Here is a 24,952-nt window from a genome sequence, read left to right on the forward strand (position 1 = left end):
TGAGAAGGCGTTGCTTCCTGACCTCTTGGTTAGTGACTCACGTGAAATGAGGTTGGGTTTAGTCCAGCTGTCTGCAGATAAGCTGTTTGCAGAAAGCAATCAGTGTATCTGGCATGGGCACGCACCCTGGGCAGCTGGCTCAGCACAGAATGAGGATGCAGTGATGTCAGCAAGACCAGGCTGCAGTTCCCCAGGTCCTTGCTTTTGGCTCTAATCTACTGCCTTGGTGCATCTTGCAGCTTCTCTGTGGTGCATCTTCACCTTCTCAACTTCCAGCCTTCCAGCTGGTGCCACAAATTGGAGGGGACAAAATCTGGAGGGTGGGGGGGAAGTTTGAGTCTGTGGCATGGCACTGAGCCTGCTTCTGATGCAAACTGAAGTGCACGTTCACAGGGTTCATGTCTCTTTGGGTCATGTCCCATCACCTCCCCAGGGCTGCCTGCTTCCGTGCTGTGGCACCCACTGGAGCAGCTCTGGGACGGAGCTGAGAGGAGGAGGTGAGCTGTGGGTGTCAATACCTGCCCTGGTCCTGCCAGCTCATGGGTGATGCTCCTTGGTTACGCAGCCATCAGCAGATGGGCACTGAGTTCAGCCTGATTAGTTCTGTTCAGTCAGCAAGGCCAAGGCAAAGTTGCTTCGTGTCTCATCCCATATGATGGCTCCTGCTGTCACCGTTCTTGCAGGAAAAGCTTTGTGCAGGCTCCTGGTCTCGAGTTCAGCCCTTGTTCTTCTCAATGAGTAAAAACCAGTGGTGGAAATGTTAGTGCTTCTCAGGTGTGTGTTGCATCCTGTGAGTGACACAGGACATCTCATTCTGCGGGCATGTGGAAGGTGGCATTGCTTTATCCCCATGGCTGCTCCCTTGTCACAGGGCAGGGACAGGATCCCAAGGGAACGAAGTTGTCCAGGAGCCAGGCTGTGCCTCAGGTCTGTGGGCAGAAAGGCAAAAATTAATGAAAATTAATTCAGAACAGATGCCTGAATGGTCACTTGGTAGTTGAGGAAGGAATGGGAGGACTTAACTGAGGCAATTTGGGTGACTCCAACTTGGTCATCATGTCTTCTGTTGGAAGAGATCACTGGGATCAGTCTTGTGTGTGTAATCATTCTCTCCTCAGTGATATAAACTCTTCCATTTTTCTTAACCCCAGCAACAGGCTGAGGACCTTGCTCAGTAAAATTGTACCACGTACAGCTGTATGCAGCCAGCTCTCAGGGAGGGCCAAAGTGTTTGGGGTTGGTGTATCCCACCCTGCAGGGAGACTGTGGGAGATGTGGCTGATCCCATGTTGTCTTAGGGTGCTGTGGCACATCACAATGGACGAGGCTGTTCTGTGCTGCTTGAGTGCTCTAATTAATCACCTGTGGCACTTTGTGCCTCTGGTTATTTTGGCAAAAGGGAGCCAAGGGCCTGGCACAGCCCCACGAAGCAGAGCACATCCGATCTGCTGAAGAGGAACTGCTGCAGATGGAGCTGCTTGTGTCTTCATGGTTGTTGCCACATGCTTTTCCTGATCAATTGGATGAGATCGACATAGATCCAGTTCGTTTCTTTCCTTCCTCTGTGATTCTGGGCTTATTAGCCCTGACAGTTATTTATTTGTCCTTAGTTGTAGGCTGAAGCAGCTTTATGGAGAATGTGGGAAGCATGTCTTTTCTAATTAGACCACAGTCTGTTGTCTGTCTGCCTTATGGGCAGGACACAGCATGCTGTTTTGCAGTTTATGATAGCAGGAAGCCCTGGATGCAGGAGGTCACGCTGGGATTGTTTCTGAGAGGTTTTACAGCAGCAATGCAGAGCATCGGCATCCCTGAGACTAAGCTGGAAACAAAATCCCACTGTTTTTATTCTCCTCTAATTTCCCCAATTAAAGCACTTAAATTATACAGGGGCACGATGTGGGGCAGTCGGATCTGAGAGCAAGCAGGCGATGGCAATGTGGTGTTGCAGGAACTTCTTCCAACATACTTCCATGTCCCCTGAGCAGGAGGCAGCTCACATGGAGCGTCCTGGCTCTGGCAGGAGCTGTTCTCAGGTGTATTGAAGTAATGAAGAAGCTTGCACCTTTCCTTTTCCCAGCGTGGTTCTAATGCAAAATATGTGTTATTTCGCATCTATGAGACAGGTAGCTTTGTACAATCTGGTAACTTCTCTAACATATGAAAGGTACTGTGGTATCTCTTGCATCTTGCCTGACAGCAACAGGCAGGACCTCGTGCCCAGCAGCCCCTGTTCCTTGCTGGCAATGAAGGAGTGAAGTTTGTTCTTATTCCTCTGGGGAAGCTGGGATGGAGAGGCGTCTGCCAGCAGCATTTCACCGACCTTCCTCTGAGTTTGGCTGAGGACAGAGCACTCAGCTGTGCCTCTTCCATTTGCCCCTGCTTTTAGCAGAGGGGACTGTAACGAGCCGTGTTCGTTATCCTGAATCACAGGGCTTGGTGACTCCTTAAATAGCAGCTTTCCTCTTTCTTCAGTCGCTGGCTCAATGCCCAGGGAAAATAGTGGGTTGAGACTATGAAGCAACAACTTTTCTTTTTTTTCTGCCACAGTGCTTTCAAACTGTATGTCTGTTTAGAAACATTAATCATTGTAACTGCTGGGTGAAAATCTGCTGCCTGTCTTTACTCGTACCTGTGCGAGCAGCCGACAGCAGCGAGCTGTTCTTTCTATGGGTGATTAAGAAGGAGAAGAGCTAAGCTTCCTACAGCTGACTGTATCTTCTTTCTCAATTTGCTTTCCTATCACTTTAAGTTAGAGATACTCTTAGCTATTCTGTTGTGAACTCACCTTGTGCTGTGATCTTTTCAGTGGTTGCAAACTGTGCAAGGTTAGGCCGGGTTAGTGGAAAACTAAAGTAAAAGTCGGTCAGAAGGTTTTGCATTTAAAAGCACCCTTGTCTGTGACAGCCACTGACACAGCAGCTGCCAGGAGGGGCTGCGTTGCCTAAGGGCCTGCCCTGCAGAGGAAGCATGGAACTACTTGCAGCTCTTCGTGTCTTGTGGTGTTTTCGTAAGAGTGAGTGTAATTCTTGACAAATATTAATGTAATTACATAGTAGCTATTGAAAGTCTCTCCCCGAAGATTTGACAAAACGCAGCTGGTATTTGCATCTCCTTTCCAACCTGTCCTGGAATCAGTAAGTGGTGTTAACAGGGGCTGTGTGATTAATAGCGTGATTCTTCAAAGTGTTTTCCAGGCAATAAGTACCTAATCCAGTTTGATTCTTATAGGGAAAAGAGATCCCTCTGTATTACTTGTAGCATTTTAATTTAGTAAATCCCTCAAGAATTTCTGAGAGGCAAAACAAATCCCATGCACACGATAGCTATGTTCTAAAATGGTACCAGGTGCCAGCCAGCCTTCCTGCACATCCCGGATGCCAACCACATGTGCTGCTCCCAGTGTCCCCACGTCCAGGTGTTCCCTGCAGGTGACAAGAGGAGCGTGGCCATGCAGGTGGGATGCTCCTCATGTCAAGTGCAGGGCGTGCAAGGCGGCTCGCTGGCTGTTCCAGCACAGTCTGTGCCCAGATGGTGGGAAGCTGCTGAGTGCGCTGCGTTACCTGGGGCACTACAGAACACCTGGTTGTGACTTCAGAAAGAGGGTTGCATGGGTGATTGGGCTCACACAAACGGTTCTGACTGGTGCAGTGACATGCTCCTGGATGAGCATTCACATAAACCAGGCGCAGGAGAGGAGATCGTAGCTGTGAGTTGTACTTGTGCTGTTCTTTGGTGCAGCTGGGGATGTATTCTCTTTTATCAGCCCAGATTCCTGAAGAGACAACACGTTTGAGCAGTATGTGTCATCTCCTTTGACTGCTCCACATGTCTCTTTTTGTGGCATCTGTTTCCATGCCCTCAGAGTCCTGCATTACCTACTGAGGAGCACTTCTCACAGACAGGAGCAGACAAAGGAGCAGATTTCAGCCCTTTCAATGGCATTTCTTAAGCCACGTGAGTTTTGCAGGAAAGCCTTCTGGGATAAGTGCTTCCTGTGAGCTCCCTACCATTGAGGGGTCCCCCAGCCATGGTGTGTAGGTGCAGCCCCTCTTCTCCTCCAGCTCATGGCCTCTCTGTGCCATGCTATCCTCTGGCAGCCCAGAGGTGACCTCCTTTGGCTTTTCTTTCCTGCCTTGTTGTTAGCAAAGGAATTAAAAGCAGCAGGGTTTTGTCCTTTATTACTGGCTCTCTTTAAACACTCGGCAGGTGCTGTGCAAGAGCGCTGCTGTCCCTCTCTCCATCTCCTCTGAGTGGTTTTAGCTGTCGATAAGCTCTGTGTTAAAAACAACCCTGATGGTAAGGGACAGCCACCAAGTCAGTGGCAAGTCAGAGATTGGAAAGACAACTCACTGACTAGAGAAAGCAGGTCTGAGAGAGCGGAGGGGGGCGCAGAGTGAGCGTGAAGAGGAGGAAAAGAAAAAACGATGGCAGGAGCTGGGCAAAACAACCAGGATGAGTAACCAGCCAGACAGTGCACTTCATGAGCATATCTGATTTGTTCCTCTCTTCTGAATGGTTTAACTGAGGCCCTCGATTTGAAAATAAACTTTCCTTTTGTTTTTAAACAGTTCAGCGCTCAGGAGAGCATCAAATAGCTTCGCTTTCAAATCAAAGTGAGATTGCAGTGGTTGTGTTGTCATTGTCCCCGTTCCGCCGCTGTGGTCTTTGCGAGGAGGAGGCGTCTTTGGGGAGCGGGTCCAGCCAGGCTCGTTGCTATGGCAAAGTCTCTGCTGATGCCTGCTCTCTGCCTGCAATTGCTATTCAGCAGCTGTTTCCAGTGGTCGTCTGGAGGAACTCGCACAAGTTATGGACGTGAAAATCCTTCCCTATATGTTGACCTTCGCTGGAGCTGAGCTTTGACAAGAGAGATGCATTAGTTTCTAAAGCCACCAGTAATTAGGTTGGTTTGAGTGTACTTTGCTGAAAGTTTAGGCTCTGGGGCTGGGAAAGGGAAGGTGGAGGGAGAAGGAGCAACTTTAAAATCAATATTGCAAATGCAATGCAAAAGAGTGTAATTAGCATGTTTTGCAGGGCCTATTAATTCCTCTGAAATGCTGTTTATTAGGCAAAAGAACTTGGGAGCCCATCAGTGGATTAAACAGGTTCTGTAATGAAATGTAAATGGTGTAATTGGGCTTGTTCTGAAAGTATTTATTCTTCACCTGTGACCTGCTTGATTGCGGTTTGACAACACGAAGGAGTGTGCATCTCTTCGTTAATGACAGCTAATTCCCTGGAGCTAATGGAGTGGGACGCCCAGGCACATGGCGCTGGGAACGGCAGGTCGTGCCTGGAGCTCCGCAGTGATTGGCACCAATCCGAGCACAATGTAACTTTAATTACAGTAATTCCGAATCCAAAGCAAGCATTTAGCTGCCGCGGAGAGGCTCTTCATTTTGCAAATAGATGCCATATAATAGGCTGACCTTTTATTAGACCAATATTGGGATGGGTGGGAAGGCTGTCCTCCCTGATACAGGTAACGTTATTGGCTGCCATTAGCTCAGTGGAAATCACAGAGGCGTGTTCTCGCTGCCAGGTTTGCCATATGGATTTCTTTCTATGTGCAATGTCGTGGAGGCAGGAGGGAAATGCGGTGCTTTATGTTATTTAAATTCAGTCTTTGCATCAAGGCATGAAATTCATCTGCTGCTCCTCTGCCTTATGTGTGTGCTTCTGTCTGGGTAGGCCACTGGGATTCTTCCCGTTGTTGTTTTTCCCTTTGTACAAATCTTCTTTATCCAAACTGTGTAGTGCTAAAGATCTCCAGGCACACAGGAAAGGTTGCGCTGCTCTCTTGGAGCAAGAAGCTCCAAGAAAAAAAAACATCTGTTTTTTTTCTGGCCTTCTGGTACCCAGCATTGAGTGCTACCATAGGTGCTGGGTGCACTCTGCCTTCCTAGGGTTGAGATGCACACGCGGTTGTGTCTCCCTGCACTCTACTGGAGAGGAGCTGGCAGAGAGGAGCCTGATGTCCTGGGAGGGGTGGGCAGCTCAGCATACACCTGTGTGTGTGTGTCAGTGGGGACCAGCAATCTTCCTGAATCCATTAAGCCTCCAACCTTACTTTCTGTTAGCTCGGTCTCTCTCTTAAGCCGCGGCCTTGTTAGAGTTGAAATGAACCCAAGCAGGGAAGCCTTCATCCGAGTAATGTACAGGTCTGTGTGTTTGGATTTGGAATAAGCCCCTGGGGAATGGCTGTGGGCTGTCATCGTCAGCGTGTGGAGCAGAAACAATACAATTTCTGCGAGTAATGCCTTTCTTTTCTGCTTCATTATTCTTGCTCTGCTCCTTCTTTCCATTCACGAGCTGTGAGGCAGAGAGGTGGGAGTGGAAGCATGGTCACAGTCTCTGTTCCTGGAGCTGGGACATGCTGCACGGAGAGACCGCGCAGAGGACAGCTGTACGCTACGGAGAAAATGGCCTGACTGGTAGGCACTGTGCCACCTGAACAAGTGTTTGGGAGCCATCAAGTGGGGAATACATAAAGGATGTTAGAGAGAATGAGAGACAATGGGGTTTTGTTGCTGCAGTGGAGCACTGGCCAACGCGAGGCAGTTGTCTGAAAGCAGGCCAGCACTGAGATGAGAACAGTGGCAAATGGGAGGGAGCATCGTGGTGAGGCCAGGCATGTTGCTGCTTCCCAGCAGATGGCTTTCCATGTATGTTGCCTAATCCCAGCAGAAATAATGCCTTCTCTGGATGCACTTCTGCTCCTGTTCGTGTACAGCAGTCTTTTTGTGTGCTGTATTTGTGCATCATGGGGACCCGTTGCTTGGCATGTATCTGGAGGAGAGCCTCCTCCTGCACTGAGCAGGATCTCCTGGTGTTCACTGGGTCTCGTTTTCCAACCCCTTTCCCTAAAGCACGGAAGATGGAGCTCCCAAGGGAATCTTGCTGGGAAGCAGTAGATGGAGAGACCATGGTAGCATTGCAAGAGAGATCTTCTTGACAAAGAAAAGTAATTCTGATCATCTTTAGAAAAATCAGAAACCCTCAGGTTTCTCCATGTCTTTTCCTTCATCTTTGTTAATCTACCGATCTGGACCCTGATGATGATTCCTTTGGTCCCAGCCCCTTCTGCTCAGCCTGCTCCCAGCCAGCTGCTGCCAAAGCCTTCAGTGTGCAGAGGATTTGCAGTAACAGTTTTTAGCAGGCAGCCCTGGACCACAGGCAGGAATGAGGCAGATTGCATACGGCCTGTAATGCTGACAATAAACCCAAAATAGAAATATTGTCTATGGCCTCCATAGAAGCCCAATTTTTGGAGTTATTTAATCTTGCAGCTTCCAGCTACGTGCTTCTGGCTGCTGGTAAAGCCCAATCTGGCTTTCTAAATTCAGACACTTTTCTTTTTTAGCACATACAGAGATTGTATTTACCTGAACTATCTGTATAAGTGGTGAAGCATTCAGGCAACTGGTAGAGATGATGGAGTTACCTATGAGACTGTCATAAATATTTATTTTCCTGGTGACAGTGTAACCTGTCTGAGCACTGGTATCAGCCACCCCAAGGCAGAGGGAAGGCAGGGAGCTGCGTTCTGGCTTTGTATGGAGAACCTTGGGTCCAGAGGAATGCAGTGCTGCTGGTGTAGCCAGATGCCTCAGGATGAGGAGGGGAGAGCTCTCTACCAGTTTGTGCAGCTGCTTCATATTTTTGCCCTTCTGTGTTCCATTTCATACTCAAATAACCATTTTTTTTCCATAAATTACATGCACATAGAAAGCTGTAAAGAATAGTGGTGGGGTTGCTGTCCCTGGAGGTGTTCCAGAACCGCAGAGATGTGGCACTGAGGGATTGCTTTGGTGTTGTGGTAGGGATGGGTTGGGGTTGTGCTTGGTGGTCTTTCCCAACCACGAGGATTCCTTTTCTTTCTTCTCCAGTCATTATCCTAAAAGGTTTTTGAGGAAGGGGCTCTGCCTATGTCCTTTCCCCACGAATACCAGCTGTATGTTGGGCACTAAACAAATAAGAAATAAGTGCTGTACCAGAAAGCTGTTGGCTGGGTTAACACTGCTGCTCTGGTGCAGGACTGCTGGTGGTCTGTGCTCAGGGCAAGCAGCAACTCCCATCCAGGAGCACAGAACTTTGATCTCTAAAGGGAGAGATTATTCCTCCTTTGAGATAAAAAAAAACAGCGATGGACTGACAGCAGTAAAACACAGCCATTTGAGAGGCTCCTCCAGCATTTTACTGAGATTACATCTCCGAAAGGAGCTGTTAGAAGGGAAGAAGAGACGGAGTGGCAGGTTATGTGACCACTGTGACTCATTAATAGAAGGAAATTTATGTCTGGAGTACTCGCACAACTGGCGTGCACCAACTCTTAGGAGTGGATTCCTTTCTTCTTCTCGTGCTGCCGTTGCCTGAAGGACTCTGTGGGAAACATGGGTTCCCCCAGCAGCATCCCGTGTTGCTCAGGCTCCAGCCTCAGCCCAGCAGTGCCACTGGGTGGACTCCACACTGTGTGTCTGTGTGGCTTTGGCTGTGACAGCTGGTTACAGAAAGCAATCATTCAGACATAGGCGTCTGGCAGCCTTTAATTTCACTGGGGTAGGGCTTTGGGTTGTTTTTTTTTTGACTTTGTGGAAGTATCAGAGCACCAAGGCATGGTTGCTGAGAGGTGATGAGGGAGATGCTTGTTTTATTGAATTTCGACCTCTGTTCCAATAAATCATAACCCAAACTGATGTGAAAAGTGATCTTTCGCCAGTGTTAGCACTGCCAGAAAACAAGTCAATAGAGACCAAACCTTTCACCCAAAGGTCCTCAGGCCAGGTCTGGGTCCCTGCCAGAAGTGACAGAAAATCACTGACACTGGGCCATATTTTTTCTCTCCAGAAAGGGGTTCTGACCTCTCTCTGGCTGCTGTTTAAGAGCAGGTGTGTGAATGAAACAGAAACCACCATGGCCCTGCGTCCTGCTCAGTGATCTAGAGACCACCGTGCTAATTTTTGCTGTCTGAAAAGGAGAGGACTTGAGCCTGCCCTATCCACAGGCTGAGCTGGCTGCCCTCCTGCCTCGGCATCAGTCCGGGGAAGAAATGCACTAAAAGACGGTAAAGAGACAAATGGTAGAAATTTGTTGGTTTGGTTTGTTTTCATTCATTATCTGGTGTTTGCGGTCAACGTGACCCCAGCCTTTTGTCCCAGCTTTGCCTCATTCCCAGAAATTGGATCAGGAGAGACAGTCTGAGCTCTTCCCAACTCCCTCAGCCTGATTGCTGTCTCCCAACTATTTTCTGCTGTCTACCTAAAACCCACGCAGCAGTGCGTGATGCCATTAAAATACCCAGCACCTCTGGGTTTGTAGCTATAGTTTAGCATTTGCTACTTGGTGGATTCCTCCCAGGTCCCCCCAGATACCTACTGTGGCATCATGCTCACACACAACTGCCATGCCACTGTTCAGCACCGATAGAAGCGTAAAGAAAACTGCTGTTATCGCTCAATTTAAAGCAAATTAAAATGCATCTGCAGCAACACTCCAGTTCACAGAGAGGAGGCAATTAATGATGAATGAAGTCAACTAGTGGTTAGCATAAGTTAGGATGAGGTACTTCGTGAGAAGAAACGTTTCTGTGACTGTGAAGCAGTGCTGACATGGGAGGATCGGTCTCAAGGCAACAGCACAGCTGTTCTCATCTTCTTTTCCCAGCACTGACTCACTGAAAGATGATACTGCTTGGAGATCCCACAGGTAGCAGTGTAGCTTTGCCCTGGAGTTGTGTTGCTTGCTGCGTGTTTGTGCTTGCAGCAATGCTCGGAGGCCAGATCTGTTCCCATCTGAAGCAGGCAGAAGTATGGCAGGGCTGAGCAGTTGAGCAGGAGTGTTGCAAAGGAGAAGATGACGTGCCAAGCCTGGGTTTGGAGATTTCCAGTTAGGAGCTGCGTTCATGTAGCCAAGCAGTGCTGAGAACTGAAGTTTCACTGACAGAGCAGAAAATCAGCTCTTGTTCAGAGCAGGATTTGAGGAACAGAGGGATCTCATGGGTGCGGAGGAGAGTTGCGGCCCTGAAAGTCCTCCCACAGAGAACATACAGCTAAAAGAGGGAGAGGAGAAAGCACTCCTCAAGGCATCTTGGCAAGAAGGAGAGTAAAGAGAAGCACATGTGCGAGAGAAGTGGGAGGAGAGGAGGAAAGCGATCCAGGAACTCCCATCAGCTTTAGGAGAAGAGATGCTTGCAGGTAATGTGCCGTGCAGACAGGAGCAAAGCAGCACTAGGAGGAGACAACATCTTTCTATAGAGAAGAAAACAGATAGTCTAAAAGTGCCTCTTCTGGGGTCTTCCAGCAGCATCACCTGGCATGTCTGTCTTTCCCTTATCCTTTTCTGCCTCCGCTGAGGAAGTGCCACTGATGTTTGAGAAGATGTACAAAGTCTGAAACCACCTTCCAACATCAACTCCTTTGTTACCTGTATCAGAAGAGGAGGAAGGAGTGGTGAGGTAGAGATGTGATGGATAGCATAAGGCATCTCTTTTTCATCACATCATTATTTCAACCTGATTTTTTCACTGTACAATGGAGAAGTTGGAACTTCTCACTGGACAGTCTCTCTTCCTCCTTCCTCACCTCAAGATCTAAACGTCTCAGAGCCTGGAGAATTTCCTTATAATTAACTTAAAAAAAGGGTAGCTTAATAAGAAGCTTGATCACAGACTAAGTTCTTACACAGAAAGATGATTCTGGCTAGTGAAGAGCTCTCTAATCTGTCGGACAAAAGCGTAATAAGATCAAATACTGGAAGTAGAAACCAGGAAAGATTAGAAATAAGGAAATGCTTTTGTTACAACAGGGGTAATTAACCATCAGAACTATTTATCTCAGTACGTGGGGGATTCACTATCACTTTGAAGTGTCTAAATGAAGATGGGATATTCTTGTACAAGAAATGTTCTAAGTCAGCTTGCAATTATGAGCTTGATGCAGAATCTGCTTTGCTTAATTCACTAGCTTGTGCTTCTCATCAGTTTAGATTGGCTGATTCTTACAATTCTTTTGAGCTCTGCAATTTGTGAACCAATGAGAAATCAGAGGTACTGATGAACAGAACACCTGATAGTGCAAATACTGGTAACAGCAAGTAGTGGAAGGCTGCAAAAGGCTCCTTTGAAGTAGGAAAGAGAAACGTATGGCAGCTTTTACCAGCAACTGGATAATTCTGCTGAAAGGAAAATGGCTTTCCTGAGCTTCAGTACTGGTGGGGCTGTAAACACATCTTATGTCAGAGGCAGCTGAAGTTGTTGTGGACTCATCAGACTGGTCACACCGTGCTTGTACTGCCACAGGACTGAAAATGCAATGGTTTCCTTGGTCCCAGCTTGTAGCATTCCTATTTCAAGCTATTCCCAGACATAATTAATCCATTCAACACCATCCCTTCTTGTTACCATCACTCGTTTTATGGGCAAAGACAGTTGGGGTGGCGTGGAGATTGCACTGAAGCAATTAAGGAAAGAAGTTGTCAGAGCTGGGATGAATACCCCGGGCTCCAGAGCACCGTCTCATCTCAGAATTACTAATGGAGAGCTGGGAAAAGTATGCCTTCCATTGGCTTGAATTTGATCTTCCTTTCTTAAATAGTACTAATGGCAGCAGGAGGGGGCTGGCAGCACACAGCAGTGAGCAGGCTCCGCCGGGAGCCCCGCTGGGTTGCGCCCGAGGCTTCAGAGCTCGTTTGTGTCTCCGGCAGCCTGACCCCGTGGTGAGGATAATCAAGTTGAAAATTAAATCAAATTTCAAATGTTAAACCAGCCAATTAAAAAAGCAATCACATCAAAACATGCATTTTTAAAAAGTTTTTGTTTACTCTGCCATAATTAATTTATTGAGCAAGAAAACTTTTCGTTTGTACAAAATACTTGTTAAATTGATGATGAGCAGCAGAAGGGAGCGGAGATGCAACCAAAATGTCACCTGAAGTTCCCCCAAGATCTGGCTGAATTAATGTTCTGGGGAGCATCTTCTTCCCACCGGGAGCAAACTGTGATGCATCTTTTTGCTAGGTGCATGACTGTAGACACTCATTGCTATTTGTGGTCTGTCCATTAACCTGAAAAATGCCTTTCATCAAATAACGTATCATCTCCTTGCTTTGATTTCCCTCGATGCCTTTGTTGAGAAGACTGAGTGGCTGTGGGTTGGGCACTTGACTCTTTGGAATTCATCACTTTGTGTGCCCTCAGCATCCCTTTCTCTGGTTTCCTGCATGTCAGAGTTGTTGCTGTTTGTGTGGCCTGTGGTCTATAGGAGGAGGTTCTGTTCTCTCTTGAAATTCCTCATGGAATTTCATTGTTGAAACCTTTGTGAGTGTTTCTCAGTACATAAGGTTGCAGGTATGCCTTTTCCTTCTTGTTTTACCACATGAAGCAAGGGCTGCAAAGCTTGTCGTGTCGTGAAGCTTCAGAAAGCTTCTTGCTTCCTGCCATCACCTCTGCCTGCCCCTTCCCCTCCTTCTCCCATCACCCCCATTCACCTAAATTAAGTAACTAAAATCTGAAAGAAGCAGCCACCGTCTGTTCTGGAGGTTTAAAATTAACCATAAAAGCCAATTCCCCCGTTCTGCAGTGCAGCAGCAAAACGTGGTGGGGGAGGCTGACATGTGGGTGTCCGTCATTCTGCCGGACTTGAGGCTCTGTCTGAGGAATGACGTGTAATTTTTAAATGAAGATTCCGTGATTCCAGCCCAAGGCCAGGAATAGGGGAGCAGATGGTTTGGTTGGCTCTGCTTTGTGGATGGTCTGAACAGATGTAGCAAGGGGACAGCTCTTCTCTGTGGGGCTGGGGATGCAATGGGGATGCTTACCAAAGCAAACCCTGGATAGCTGCTTGCTCACAACTTGTGATTACTGGAGTAACTGGGTGCAACCTAAGAAGAAATGGGTTGGAAAGTGCTATGGCAAATGTCTTAGGACTTAGAGTTTGCTCTCCATCATTCAGCAGCAATTCATTTGTGGCATTTGGTGACTGGAATTCCTTATGTTTCCTCCCAACCCGTTGTTGTTCAGGGCCTGGAAGCAACCACCACAAGTTTGCAGTTGCCTGAACTTTTCGTTACTAATTAATCCCGTCTTTATTCACACAGCACTCCATTTGCCTCAGACAGTGGATAATAAACACCGATCAAGCAGGCAGCGATGATAAATTATCTATTTAATAATTAACAAATTAGTCCTAACAGATGGAACCAAAACAAATTTGTCTGTATGTGCACACAGCACACGGCTCGCCTCCCTCTGTTTGTCACATGGGGATATCACCAGAGATTTGGGCACGTCTCTGCTGATGTTGGGCTGGTTGCCCTCACCTGCCATGAGCTTATCTCTGGCTCTGCTGTGGTTCCTTCTAAATCTGATATGCTCTGAGTGCTGGCAGTGAATGAGTGTCACGGAGGAAGAGTGACAGAGGAGAGCAGAGGGGAATCCCTGCTTTTTTGGTGTTAGGGCACAGCAGCCTCCCTGCAGAAGGATCAGCTGCCTGTTGTGATCTGTTATGTTGAATTAATAGAGATTACAGTCCCTCTAATTCTTTCTGCTATTATCTGGCGAAGAATAAAAAGTCAATGCACCGCTGAGTTAAATAAACATGAGGCACTACAGCATAGTATCCTGTGAGCTGTGTATATATTATTCATTTCCAGTTATTATTCATGACCTTTCCCTCACACCGTCATGGCTCCATCACTTGTGAATTTATAAGTTCATTAATAATGAGTGAAAATTAATAATGCATTTTCATTATATCCATCGGGGATATTTACAGCATTCATAATGCATTCAAATAACTGGTTTGAGGTGTAAAAATAAAACTGTGGCTCTTCCGTGGGCCCTCACCTTTTTGATTTTGGAGAGTTACTATTTCTGTTAATAACCCTTCCTGCTTCCATTGCAGTATGGCCTTGCTGCGTAATAGCCTGCCATCTGCCACCAGCGTGCTTAAAAAGGCTCGAATCAAAGCAGGAAATGTCATTATTGCGTGAGATTAGGAGAAGATGATCCACAAATTAATCATTATTGGAAGCGACGCCAAAAATAAAGGGAGTGTGGGAAAGGTTTGAAGTTCAGCTGCTTCCTTCTCCTCTCCTCCACCGGTTGCGTTTGTTGGGTATTGAAGAGCACAGCGATGTGGAAATGGGAACATCTGATCCTCCCAGGCTCCGGGAGCACCATTACTTGCTGTTAAGGTGCACAGAGATTTATTCCGGTGGTTGCTTCGATGTACACCTTGGACAGACACGCCGTAGCAGGTCACAGTGTTGTGCTTTATTTTAATTGGAAGACGCCCACTTGGTTCCCTTTCTCATCTGGCGCCGTTTAATCCTGTAGTTCTTTAGAACTTGAACTTTTGCAAGCTTTCCTTTTCTGTTCTTTTTTTTTTTTTTTTTTTTTTCCTTTTCACTCGAGAGAAAAGCTGTGAGCGCTTCGTTTTGCTGAAGGCAGCTTTCCCCTGGCTCTAGGAAACTGGTGGGAACTGGGAGGCACTGGTGGTCAGCTGCCGTGGGGCCATGACTGGGCACAGGCTCTCACACCTCTATGGGAGTGAAGGAGAGGGAGCTGTGCTGGGCATGGCGCAGCCAGAAGGCGGTCAGAGCTTCGTTTTTGACTTCGTATATTGCAAGATGATGATGGGATGTGGGAGAGGGTCTGTGGGTAGAGACACCAGAGCCCAGATGTTGGAGGCACACCAATAGAGATGAGTAGTTAACGTAACTAATCCAGTTCCAATTCCGCTCCTTTCATTCTCAAGTGTTCTGGTTATTCTTACTTTACTTTGTCAGAAGTACTTTGAGTTGCATTTCTCCGGTTTGATTTCCGTGTTCACAGCCCCGTGCTAACACTCAACTGTAAATAAAATTCACCTTTTATCTGCTCCCCGTTGTAAGCTCAGGCTGCCTGCTTTTAAACAGCTGCAAGAATATTGAGTGTAATGAAGGTTCCGCCTTCAAAGCACGTATTTGATATTCACACAGGACAGGAAAGGCTGCCTCCAGCCCCGTGGAATTGGAAACACTTAATATATGAGTCAGTTGGATATCAGTAAGAATGTGTATTATTTTCTCTTCCAACTAATAGGATTTTTAAATAAAGCTGGAGCTGCTACATCTGGCTGAGCCACTGCCCTTTGTGAGAGTTGCAGCTTCCCCAAATGGCAAAGGACTGAACAATGCAATTTGTGGGTCTCCTACGTGCCTGCTGGGAAATGGCTGCAAAAGAGATGTAAAAGAGGGGAAGGAGGGAGAAGGAGAAAGCCACAAGCAAGGGACAGCAAGTGAGCTCTTTGTGTTGACTTTAATCAAAACGTAATGAGGAGAGTTAAAGCATAAAGCAGAGGAGGGATTTTGCTTGTGTCAGGCTGGAGGAGGGAGCCGTTCGTTTCGTTTTGAATCACTTTCTAGAGAATTTACTCATCCATCTTCTCCAGCCAACACTTCTTCCCGTCAGATTTAAATTATGAGTCCGTATTAAATTAAACATGTCTCTTTGCTTCTTGTTTGCACAGAATGGTTTTGCACCATGCTTAAGTGGCCTAAGTTAGCCAGGAGTCTGTGCAGACACTTTTTCCTTTGGACAGCGTTGTCAGAACAAGCCTACCAGTGACTGATGTGATCTGGAGTCAGCGAGTGTGTACAGTGGATAAATGTGCCTGACGCTTTGTGATAGAGCTGGTAATTACATTTCACAGTGAGTGGTATTAATAGTGAAAGGAGGCTCCAGCATGCTGCATGAGAATTGGTAATAGGAGAGGCTGTAGGGAGAAGAGGAGAGTCATTTATTAACCTGACAAATTATGGAAAATTGGACTTTTCCTTCACACGCAGAGGAGCTCTTCTCAATGCGATGCCCTTTGAGATACCTCGGGGTCTTGGTGAGTGCTGGTGATACTGAAACCTCCTTCCTTTCCTTTTCGCCGCCCCGAGCTCCTATGGCTTCTCTCTCTATGCTTTTGCTCAACACCACGTGTTTTTACGTGGCTTTCTAAGCCATGCTGAATAGAGATGATGCTCAGCTAAGGGCTCGCAAACCTTGAGATCTGAAGACTCAAAGTTGTAGATTTTTGAACCTATAGAAGAAAAGGTGGTGAATGCCTGAAGAGTGCATGCAATTGGGCTGGTGTCAGGTGGTTGGCAGGGATGTGGGACAACAGTGCTGTGCTGTGCCTCTGGGCTGCTCTCATTCCAGCCAAGCAGCACCATGGAAGGGATGGGACCATTCCAGCTGGTCCATTAGTGCTCAGAAGGGATCGAATGTGCCTTCAAGCAAAGGTGTTGCTGTTGCCCGGGCTGAAGCACAAAGCCTCCAGGCTGCTGCATGCGCTGCCTGGTTGCACGGTTCTCTCCTGGGTTTCCTAAAAGGAAAAACCTGCCAGCTCTGTGAAGGAGGGCAACAGAACGATGGAAATGAGCCTGAGCTGGTGAGAATTGCCAAGGTTTGAAGTTATTAGAAGTGCTCCAGAACCAAGAGTGATTTAACAATGTGATTACTTCTTAATGTAATACTCACCAGATTTTTTATTAGATTTTTTTCCCCCCTATTCTATCGTTCTAAACGCTGTAGAACCTTGAAATAAACACCTGGAGCTGTTGGAGCATATCACTCAGTTTAATTAACTCTTAAATCGTATGATGTCACCTGGATCCCTTTCTGCTGCATTCTGCGCTGAGCTGAGGAGGCAGCAGAAGCTGCAACTCTGTTCAGTTGCTGCCTTGGATAAAATCACTTTCTGGAGACTGCTGCGTCTCCTCCTGCTTCCTCCTCCCCATCAGAATGGCTCTCATTCAAAGAGAGCAGGCTGGAGCAAGCAAGCCGGGGCCAAAGGGCTCAAAAATGTTGGTCTCATAGGGTGGATATCAGGTTGGGATCCTTCTGCCCTCAGGTCAGTGATGCAGCTCCCTGGCATCCAGGGCAGCTTCGTGCTGGTGGCTCCGTAGGCTCTGTACCATAAGGCAGTGTTATGCTCTTGGTTATGGGATGGTTGTGCCCAGCAGGTGAGAGAGGGGCCGTGCATTAGGAAGGGAGGAAATGCGTCCTGCGGTGGTTAAAGCTGCTTGGCAGGGAAGCCCCTAATATTAATTTGTGCTGTTTTCTGATACGAGTTGTCTGTAAACTAGTGTTCCTCCTCCTCTGACAAAGCACCAGCTGTGCATTTTCCTCATGTTTGGGGGCTTCCTGAGATAGTAAATACATGTTGTAGCATCCATCTGTATTGCTTTTTTTTTTTTTTTTTTTTTTGGCACTTAAAGCAGAATAATGGGGAAAAGGGCTAGAACACAGGATTGTCATCCCTTCCCCTGCCCCAAGGAAGGGAGCAGCCCAAATGGTGTCTCACAGCTGAACTGTTTGCATTCAGCTGAGCCTGTCTTATGCATGCAATGCTGAATCTTACGTGGAGCTAAAAATTAACTGTTAGGGCTAATCCTTTAGAATATTCAATATTCAGAAGAAGGAGAAAAAGAGTGCAGTTGTCAATACTGATGGAGAAGAGGAGCAGAGGATTAGGAGGTGAAAAGATAAAGGTGGTGGGATTTGCTGAGTGCTTCTGAGGCCAAATTCAAGGACGTGGTTCAAAGATGCCTTTGAGATGTCTGAGCAGAGAGCCAAGAGAAAACACGGAGGAGATGGGACCTAGATCTGGAAATATTGGCACAGGGAAATGGTGGGGTGTGGGATGGGAGCTGCTCCAGCATGGCTGTGCCAAGGGCTGTGCATGGGGAAGGAAACAGAGAGGTCATCACGAGGCTTGAGCAATGTATGGGCATAACCACTGGGAGGAGGGAAGTGGGAAGCTTTAAGTGTTAATAGTCCAGATACTCAGGAGTGAACAGATCTGCTGGTGACAAGTGGAGGGGTTGGGAAAGGCCACGGAAAAGGTCTTGTGTCTGATAACCTCTGAGGTGAAGATTAAATTCATTGGCCAAGCAACAATGTGGCTACGTCCGCTTCATCTTTATTTAAAGTCCTTCCTTTTGTGCAGGAGCCCTTCCCACAGCACAGCACTGTGAGTGAGAGGGGCTGACAGCTCTGTGCCACCCGCCGTGCTGCCAGCCCTCCTTTGATGGTACACTTTGCTCAGTCCGGGATGTTCCCTCCAACTCGGCTGATTCGCAGTAATTCTTGTGCTTTTTCTTTTTTTTAATCTTTTTCCCTTTCTGCGCTCTGCTCTGAATGTATGTAGTCACTGTGCCTCAGAAACAGGATGAAAGTCAACCCAAAATATTCCTGAGACCATTAGTGTGTACTGCTGTGCCATCCTTGCATGAGCACATGGGATGGTCTCCACAGGGCCCCTGGCAGTGTGAGGGAAGGTGAATTTGATGTCATTAATGCTCTCAGGATTTCTCTGTGCCAGTCAAAGTGCAAGTTAAAAAGTGACAATATTTCCAGAAAATGGAGAAGGAAGTGGGCTGGGACTTGGCAAGCACTTGGCATGAGCTGCATACCTGTGATGCAGGGGCATGCAGTCAACTCTAAGCAGTCAACTCTAAGCAATCAACTCTAAGCAAGGCAGAAGCCAATAAGTTGGCTTGCTGTTTTGATCGCTTTCCTTTGCAGCTTCTCTGACCAAGTTTTGCAACTTTTTCCCTTTCTGTGAGAGATGGGAGTGAGCTGCAGTCACTGTTCTGCAGTGCTGAGCCTCCTCCAACGTCGGTGCTCTGTTTTGCAGGGGGAAGATGAGGTACAGTGTGGGTCAAGCAGCAGCAGGAGCTCCCGGTGTGTAATCAGTGGGGGGCACAGGGAATGAGAGCACAGCACAAAGAGAGCATCGGGCCCATGTTTAATGGGAAGGGCAGGGAGGAAGGTAGTGAGAAAGCCAAGGCCTGGCAAGAAACTGCAGGATAATGAGACATAGGTGAGAGCAAAACGATAAGTCAGCAGAGCTGGACGACGTGGTAATGTCCGGCTTTTCAATTCCAGGCAGGTACTGCTGCGTTTGCAGCTGTGACTTCTCGGGAGCAGGAGGCATGCGCCTGTGAATGTGAAAACAGCGAGGGGACGGGGAGAGGAAGAGGAGGGGGAGCTGGGGAAGGACGTGTGCTCACTGCCCCGGCTTCTAGCACAGAAGATGCACGTGGGAACAGGATGCGTGCAGCCAGAGCCAGGCAGCAGTAAAGGAAAAATGTGCTGCTTCATCTCTTCTTGCTTTGCAGCCTGGGGCTGCTGGAGGGGTGTTCTGCCCCTCTCCGGGCCGTGTTGTGTTGGTGTGAAGCAAACCTGGAGAACCTGGTGCAATTCCCCACTGTTTCCAAGCGTGCTGCTTGGCAGTGTTACGGGCTCTCTGGGTGGGTTATGGATGGGCCTGTAATAGACCTGTACATACAGAGCCAAAAATTAATAGCCTCCTGAGAAAGAGCTGAGTCAGATAAGTGCACCCTACTGCAAGGCTGCCGGAGCAAGAGCGGAATGGAAAGGCCGTATATTTTCATTTCAGGTTCAGAAGTCACCTGCCCCTGAAGCTTCAATCTGCTGATAAAGTCCTTGTTAGGTTCAGGCAAATACAGATGGCACAAAATGTTTTCACTGGGATCCGTAGGGTTTTGTTAACCCTGCTGGTGCTGCAAGCAGCGACTGAACCAGCAGGGAGCTGGCTGCAGGCTGGGTTGTCTCCATGCACCCTGTATACCTGCATGCTGCAATCATACAGGTCTGAGGTTCAAGAATACCTGCTTGTGCTAAAGCCAGCGCTGCAGGGATGTATAAATGTGAAACTTCTGTCCATTGAGTGATGCCTGGCTCCCCGCAGTAATCCCTCCCCAGCACTCTTGCTCCTGTTCCAAACGCTCCAGCCTTGGCACACAAATGCCACTGTAAAAGGAAAAGTTGCTTTGCTTAACATATTTTGCTTCATCTATCCCTCCGGCCTCCCTCCCCCTAAAATAATGTTGACTGCTCAGGTCTCAGAATAGGCAAGCTTGCTGTTTCAGGCAGATTTAAAATCTTCCCCTTAGTGCCATGCGGTCGGAAGCAGAAATCCTTTCTGTTGGGAAAGGAAGATTCATTGCTTTCCCGCAGCCCCCGAACTTACATCTAGCCAGGGAAGTCCTAAATTCAAAGCAGTGCCATTCAGTGGCATGTTTATCTACAGAAACCTGACTTGCTGTTGTTTTTAAAGGTCTCTATTTGGACTTAAACTGGCAAAGGGAACTTGGTGTGGCAGGCATAGAGTTTATGTGTCTATATTGGCAAGCATAGAGTTTATATATATATATATATATATATATATATATATATATATATATATAAATTGTCGAGTCCTAAAAGCATTTATAAGCTCAAGTTTGGAATACCCAGTCTCCTAAGACTCTCATCTCCCCTCTTCTATCAAGGCTGCAGTCATGTTTCCGTCCAGGCTGGGAGGGAACCTGCTTGCTGTGCAGCAGCTTTGCATGCAGTTTGTGCCATGGGCACCCACAGCTGTGTGCCCGTGGGTCTCCCCTCCCATCCCTGCCTTGTAAATCTTCTCCAGGCACATCTGCACATCTCAGTGCACATCTGCAGGGCACGGGGATGGGGGGAGCTGGTGTGACCCTGGTTCAATACTTTATTATCACGGTCAGCACAGCTAGATCTGTGAATTCAGGAAGGAGCAAAATGCACCATTTTTTAGTCTGAGATTTCCTGACTGTCTCTTGATGCTGGAAGGCAGAATCTCTTGAATTGTCTTTTTTTTTTTTTTTTTTTTAACAAGCTGTTTAATATTAACGCTGATTACCCAATTGCTCATTTCAAGAAGAGCAATGGCAACTTTCAGAGCTTTGGGGACTAAATTTCCTTCTGGATTTATGGGCAGCAGCCCAGATCTCTCCAGCACGGTTTCTTTCCATCATCTGTATTTTTCCAGAGAAAGCTTTAAAGACACACAAGTCTATTCACGCTGCTTGTTGGCGTTTCCCATCCTTGCTATCTCTGTATTAAATATAACACTGCGTTATGATGTTTTTAAGGTTTCTATAGCAAATGGAATCAGCCAGGAAAAAGTTCCTAAGGCACAAGAGAGGAGGCAGACGTGTTTGGTGCCACTGCCTGTGAACCTGCAGCATCTAGGGGGTGATAGTGGATAAGGTAAGGGAGAGTTTTCTGGAGAGCATTCAGGGAAAGAAAAAGAGAGGAAGCTCTGCTTTTCCAAGGTGTTTCCTGAGGAGGATCTACTGCAAATTGCCAAGAGTCAATATTTTACTGGTTCTGAGCTCTAAATGAGTTTTATTTAACTTTGAGTCCATGCACGGAGCCCACGCTGCTCAAGTCACTCCTCCATGTACTACAGGCATCCCCGGGTGCAGCAAGCTCCATGCATGAGTTGACTCTGCATTTTGAGAAGCTATCATAGTGTCTCATTAAAGCCTTAATGCATGGAGAAATTGCTAAACCCTGATGGATTTTCAACAGACAGCCCCTTGGGAAGAAAGAGAAGTGTCACAAAGTGCTTTGTCAACAGGGGCCGCGTGGCTGGCAGTTCCCATGCTGTACATCATTTCCTACCAGTGCATACCCACTCTCCTCCTGATAGGATGAGAGATGTATGAATCAATCATGCTGTCTGCTCCATGTCCTATAAATTAGAGAAAGATGCAGCTGGTTTGCCTTTTGGGTTTCTGTGGTCTTTAATTGCCTCTCCATTATATCATCTAGTGTCCCCTTCTCCAGCCTCTTTTCATATCCATCTCTGAGGAGTGATGAGCAGTCGAGTGTGATATGCCCCGAAGGTGACTGTCAAAACACGCTGAATTATGCAGAGGTCCAGTATCCCTTCCTTCTCTTTCGAGTATTGCTGGAAAAATAGCTGTGTTGTGGGACTGGGAGCTCAGGGTTGCCACTGTGGTTAGGTGGGAGACTTTGGATTTTGCAAAAACTGAAGTGTAAACCTTGGCTGGTCTTTCTATACAGTGAGGCCTTACGTACTGCTGATGTAATCCTGGGACTCCGTGGATTGCTGCACTCGTCCCACTGTGAGCTCTGCCTCGTTCTCTCCACTATACTCCCAGGGTTTTTTTTAGTTCCAAATGAGGGACTTAATTGGCCTCTTGACTGCCAGATATTTTTGTGTAATGACATTTTCCGAGGGATTAATCTGATTTTTTCCTCCTTAAATTAAGGTCCCTGGAAGTAGCGTTGTGGCGGCTGATGCAGTTCCCATCTCTCCCTGTCTATCACTCCCGTAACACTGTGGTTACAGAAACCCTCTCTCCCCGAAGGCAAAACATGAAGAGATGCACATAGGCTGCTCCGACATTATCTTTGATAGCTGTGCTCGGTTTGGCAGCAGCTTACAGAGCCAGGTGGCTCCATCTCCAGCATGGGCAGCACTTGGCCAAGCCAAGCTCCCTTCTGTCTGAGCCCCCTGCCAGGGCAGTGCTTGGTGTGCTGGGAGCTGCCCACCTGCTGGGGGACAACCAGCCCACAGCAGCAGGGGTTGGGACTTGCTGGGCTTTAAGGTCCCTTCCAGCCCCTGCCATTGTGTGCTCCTATGATTCTTTACAGAGAGAGTGGTGAGGTGCTGGAACAGCTGCCCACAGAGGCTGTGGATGCCCCGTCCCTGGAGGTTCAAGGCCAGGTTGGATGGGGCCCTGGGCAGCCTGGTCTAGAATTAAATGGGGAGGTTGGTGGCCCTGCATGTGGTGGTGGGGTTGGAGATTCGTGATCCTTGAGGTCCCTTCCAACCCTGGCCATTCTGTGATTCTGTGATCCTGGCCCAGGTATTATTAAAGCACGGTGCAGCTGCAGCATTTAATTGATGTGTTTTACAGTCTTAAACCTCAAGTACAGCCTGGGGGACTTGGAATGCTTTTTAGGCTTCTTGAAGTAATCCAGGATTTTATATACCAAGAATAATAGTAATACTACTTATTATTTCTTATCGAGGACCTACATGTAATCATTGATGTTTGCCTTTGCCACCCGCCTAATGTGCATTTTGCTGATGCACAACTTCTGGTTGGTACTGTTGCATAAATAAAATAAGCCCTTTTAATTTCAAACTCCTTGAGAAACATATACGTGCAAAAATGTAAAGCTTACTCACAGAAAAAAGGGCAAAATCAGCAGGAAAAGAGGGAGATTATTTTCAACAGTGTCCCTTTAATTAGAGCGATAATTAATTTTTTTCCCTGACACGCACATACAGATTACTCTTAAAATATTCCTACTTGAAATAAAATGACTTAAAGCTACATGCCAGAGGGGCAGATCATAAATCTAAGGGGAAAAAAATTGAGGACTGAGTATATTTTGAGCACTCCTTTTGAATCAGAAGTGGCCACTGGAAAGCACGCCATAAAATGTAACTGCAAGGTGAACAGAACACTCCCAATGCATGCCAAGATCTGTGCAACAGTGCTGAGAGCAGACAGAGGCTCTGTGCAGGCACAGGGGGCTGGTGGAGTGGAAAATGGAGATGATACATTTTGCAGGGGAGGATCTTGGTTGGGAAATGGATGTGGAAGCAAGAGTTCAGCTGCAGAGCTGGTGGGACAGGTGGGCCAAGTGCCTGTCTATGGGTGAGGGCTGACCAGGTGGGGAGCAGAGGCAGGCAGTGTTGTGGGGAAAGGAGCCCTGCTGTGGGGTTCACAGCTTCAGTTGTGATGGAGAAACAGTGGGAAATGGTGGAGAAAAAAAGATGGCAAGACATAAAGGGCTGGATAAGGGCTGAAGATGAAGAGAGGAGAAAAAGGGGTTGGCTTTGGAGGAATCCCAACATCGATTACTTGTACTAAATTATCACACAATTCTCCTTATACCTCACAGAGCAGGAAGCCCTGTGTATTGCTGCATGCCAAGCCCCATCACTGCTTGCTCCCCACTGGCATCGCAACAAGCCTGCACCAGCTCTCTCCTTTCCATCTCTCAGGGCCGTGGGAGGCAGGTGAGATGCATTCAGCACAGCAGGGAGGCATCCCACAGCTTCCCTTAATTACATTTGTGAAATTGCTGCTGTGGAGAAGACAAACCTGAAGGGCTTGGAGCTTCCCCAAGGGGCTGATCTTGCTCGCAGGTAGGGCTGGTCCTGTGGGAGCGACTGCAGGAGGAATCGCCTCGCTGAGTTGTGTTGCCCAAGTGGGGTTTGACTTCTTATGGCAGTGATTAAATCTACTCATTTAGGGACATAAAAGGAGTTGGCTCTCTAATTGCACATACAGGTGTTTCCAGACATAAAGCAAAATGATGCAGGGAGGTTGTCGCATCCTGCACGCCGTTCTGTATGAGGAGGCCAGTGCCAAAGGAGGAACTAAAAGGACAGAAGAAAAAAAAGAAAAGAAATCTATGGAGCTTTTCTTTACCTTGAAAGGAAATAATACTGGAATGGTCAAACGGTTACGAAAGCAAAGGTGGAGAGAAAACAGAAAATGTGGTTGTGGGTGGATAGAGTTCATGTTGCTGCATTATTTTGCTGCTCCCTAGCAGGCTTCTGGCCACACAACCGCAGTCAGCAATTCTGCCATGAGGGCCTCGTCAGCCCAATCTCCAGTGGTATTAATTAAGAGAACAGAGTTGCCTCCTTTTCCTTTTTGACGAAGGGATTGGCACGCACCACTTTATTCAGTTACTTTTCTCCAGAGATGAGCAAGCCAGGGAAGTACTATTTCCTTCTTCAGTGCTAATTAAGGTGGGTCCGAAGCACCTTTCTGAACTCCGTGTGCCTTTCAATTTGCAGAGGGCTTTATAGCACTGAGATGAGCTTCAGGCTGGAAATGCACTGCACCACGAGCCAGGGACCCACAAAACCTTTGATTAGAGAAGAAAAATCTGGTTCAGCCAAGCTCTGTCTAGAGCTACAAAGAAGAATGTTTCTGCCCACTAGAATGGTCTAAACATGACTTTTTTTGGCCTTGAAAGGATCCTGACTCTTGTTGGGGTGAGGGCGAAGAGCCCATAGTGTTGTAGTGGGCTGCAGTGATGCTTCCTAAGAGCACCACACCAGATCTGCTGCTTATTCTCTTTCCTCATCTCTCATTG

General features: G+C 47.4%; 1 protein-coding gene across 9 annotated transcripts in view; it reads left to right on the forward strand.

Moving 5' to 3' along the window:
• The window catches only part of MAD1L1 (mitotic arrest deficient 1 like 1), a 322,269-nt gene that overhangs the window by 269,894 nt on the left and 27,423 nt on the right, over nucleotides 1–24,952 (forward strand). The window contains exon 18 of one of the 9 annotated variants that reach the window (XM_090151560.1): nucleotides 18,920–20,164. The exons of 6 other annotated variants lie outside the window; for them this stretch is intronic. In XM_090151560.1, coding sequence (XP_090007686.1) covers nucleotides 18,920–19,114 — 195 coding nt within the window. In that variant the 3' untranslated portion in view covers nucleotides 19,115–20,164. Of the gene's footprint in view, nucleotides 1–4,571; nucleotides 15,295–18,919; nucleotides 20,165–20,946; nucleotides 23,951–24,952 lie in introns of those variants that run through there. 2 more of the 9 variants (XM_090151562.1, XM_090151568.1) reach the window with 2 other exon arrangements.

Source organism: Phasianus colchicus, chromosome 16 (genome assembly GCF_987193195.1).
Source record: "Phasianus colchicus chromosome 16, bPhaCol1.hap1.1, whole genome shotgun sequence".
Lineage (NCBI taxonomy): Eukaryota > Metazoa > Chordata > Aves > Galliformes > Phasianidae > Phasianus > Phasianus colchicus.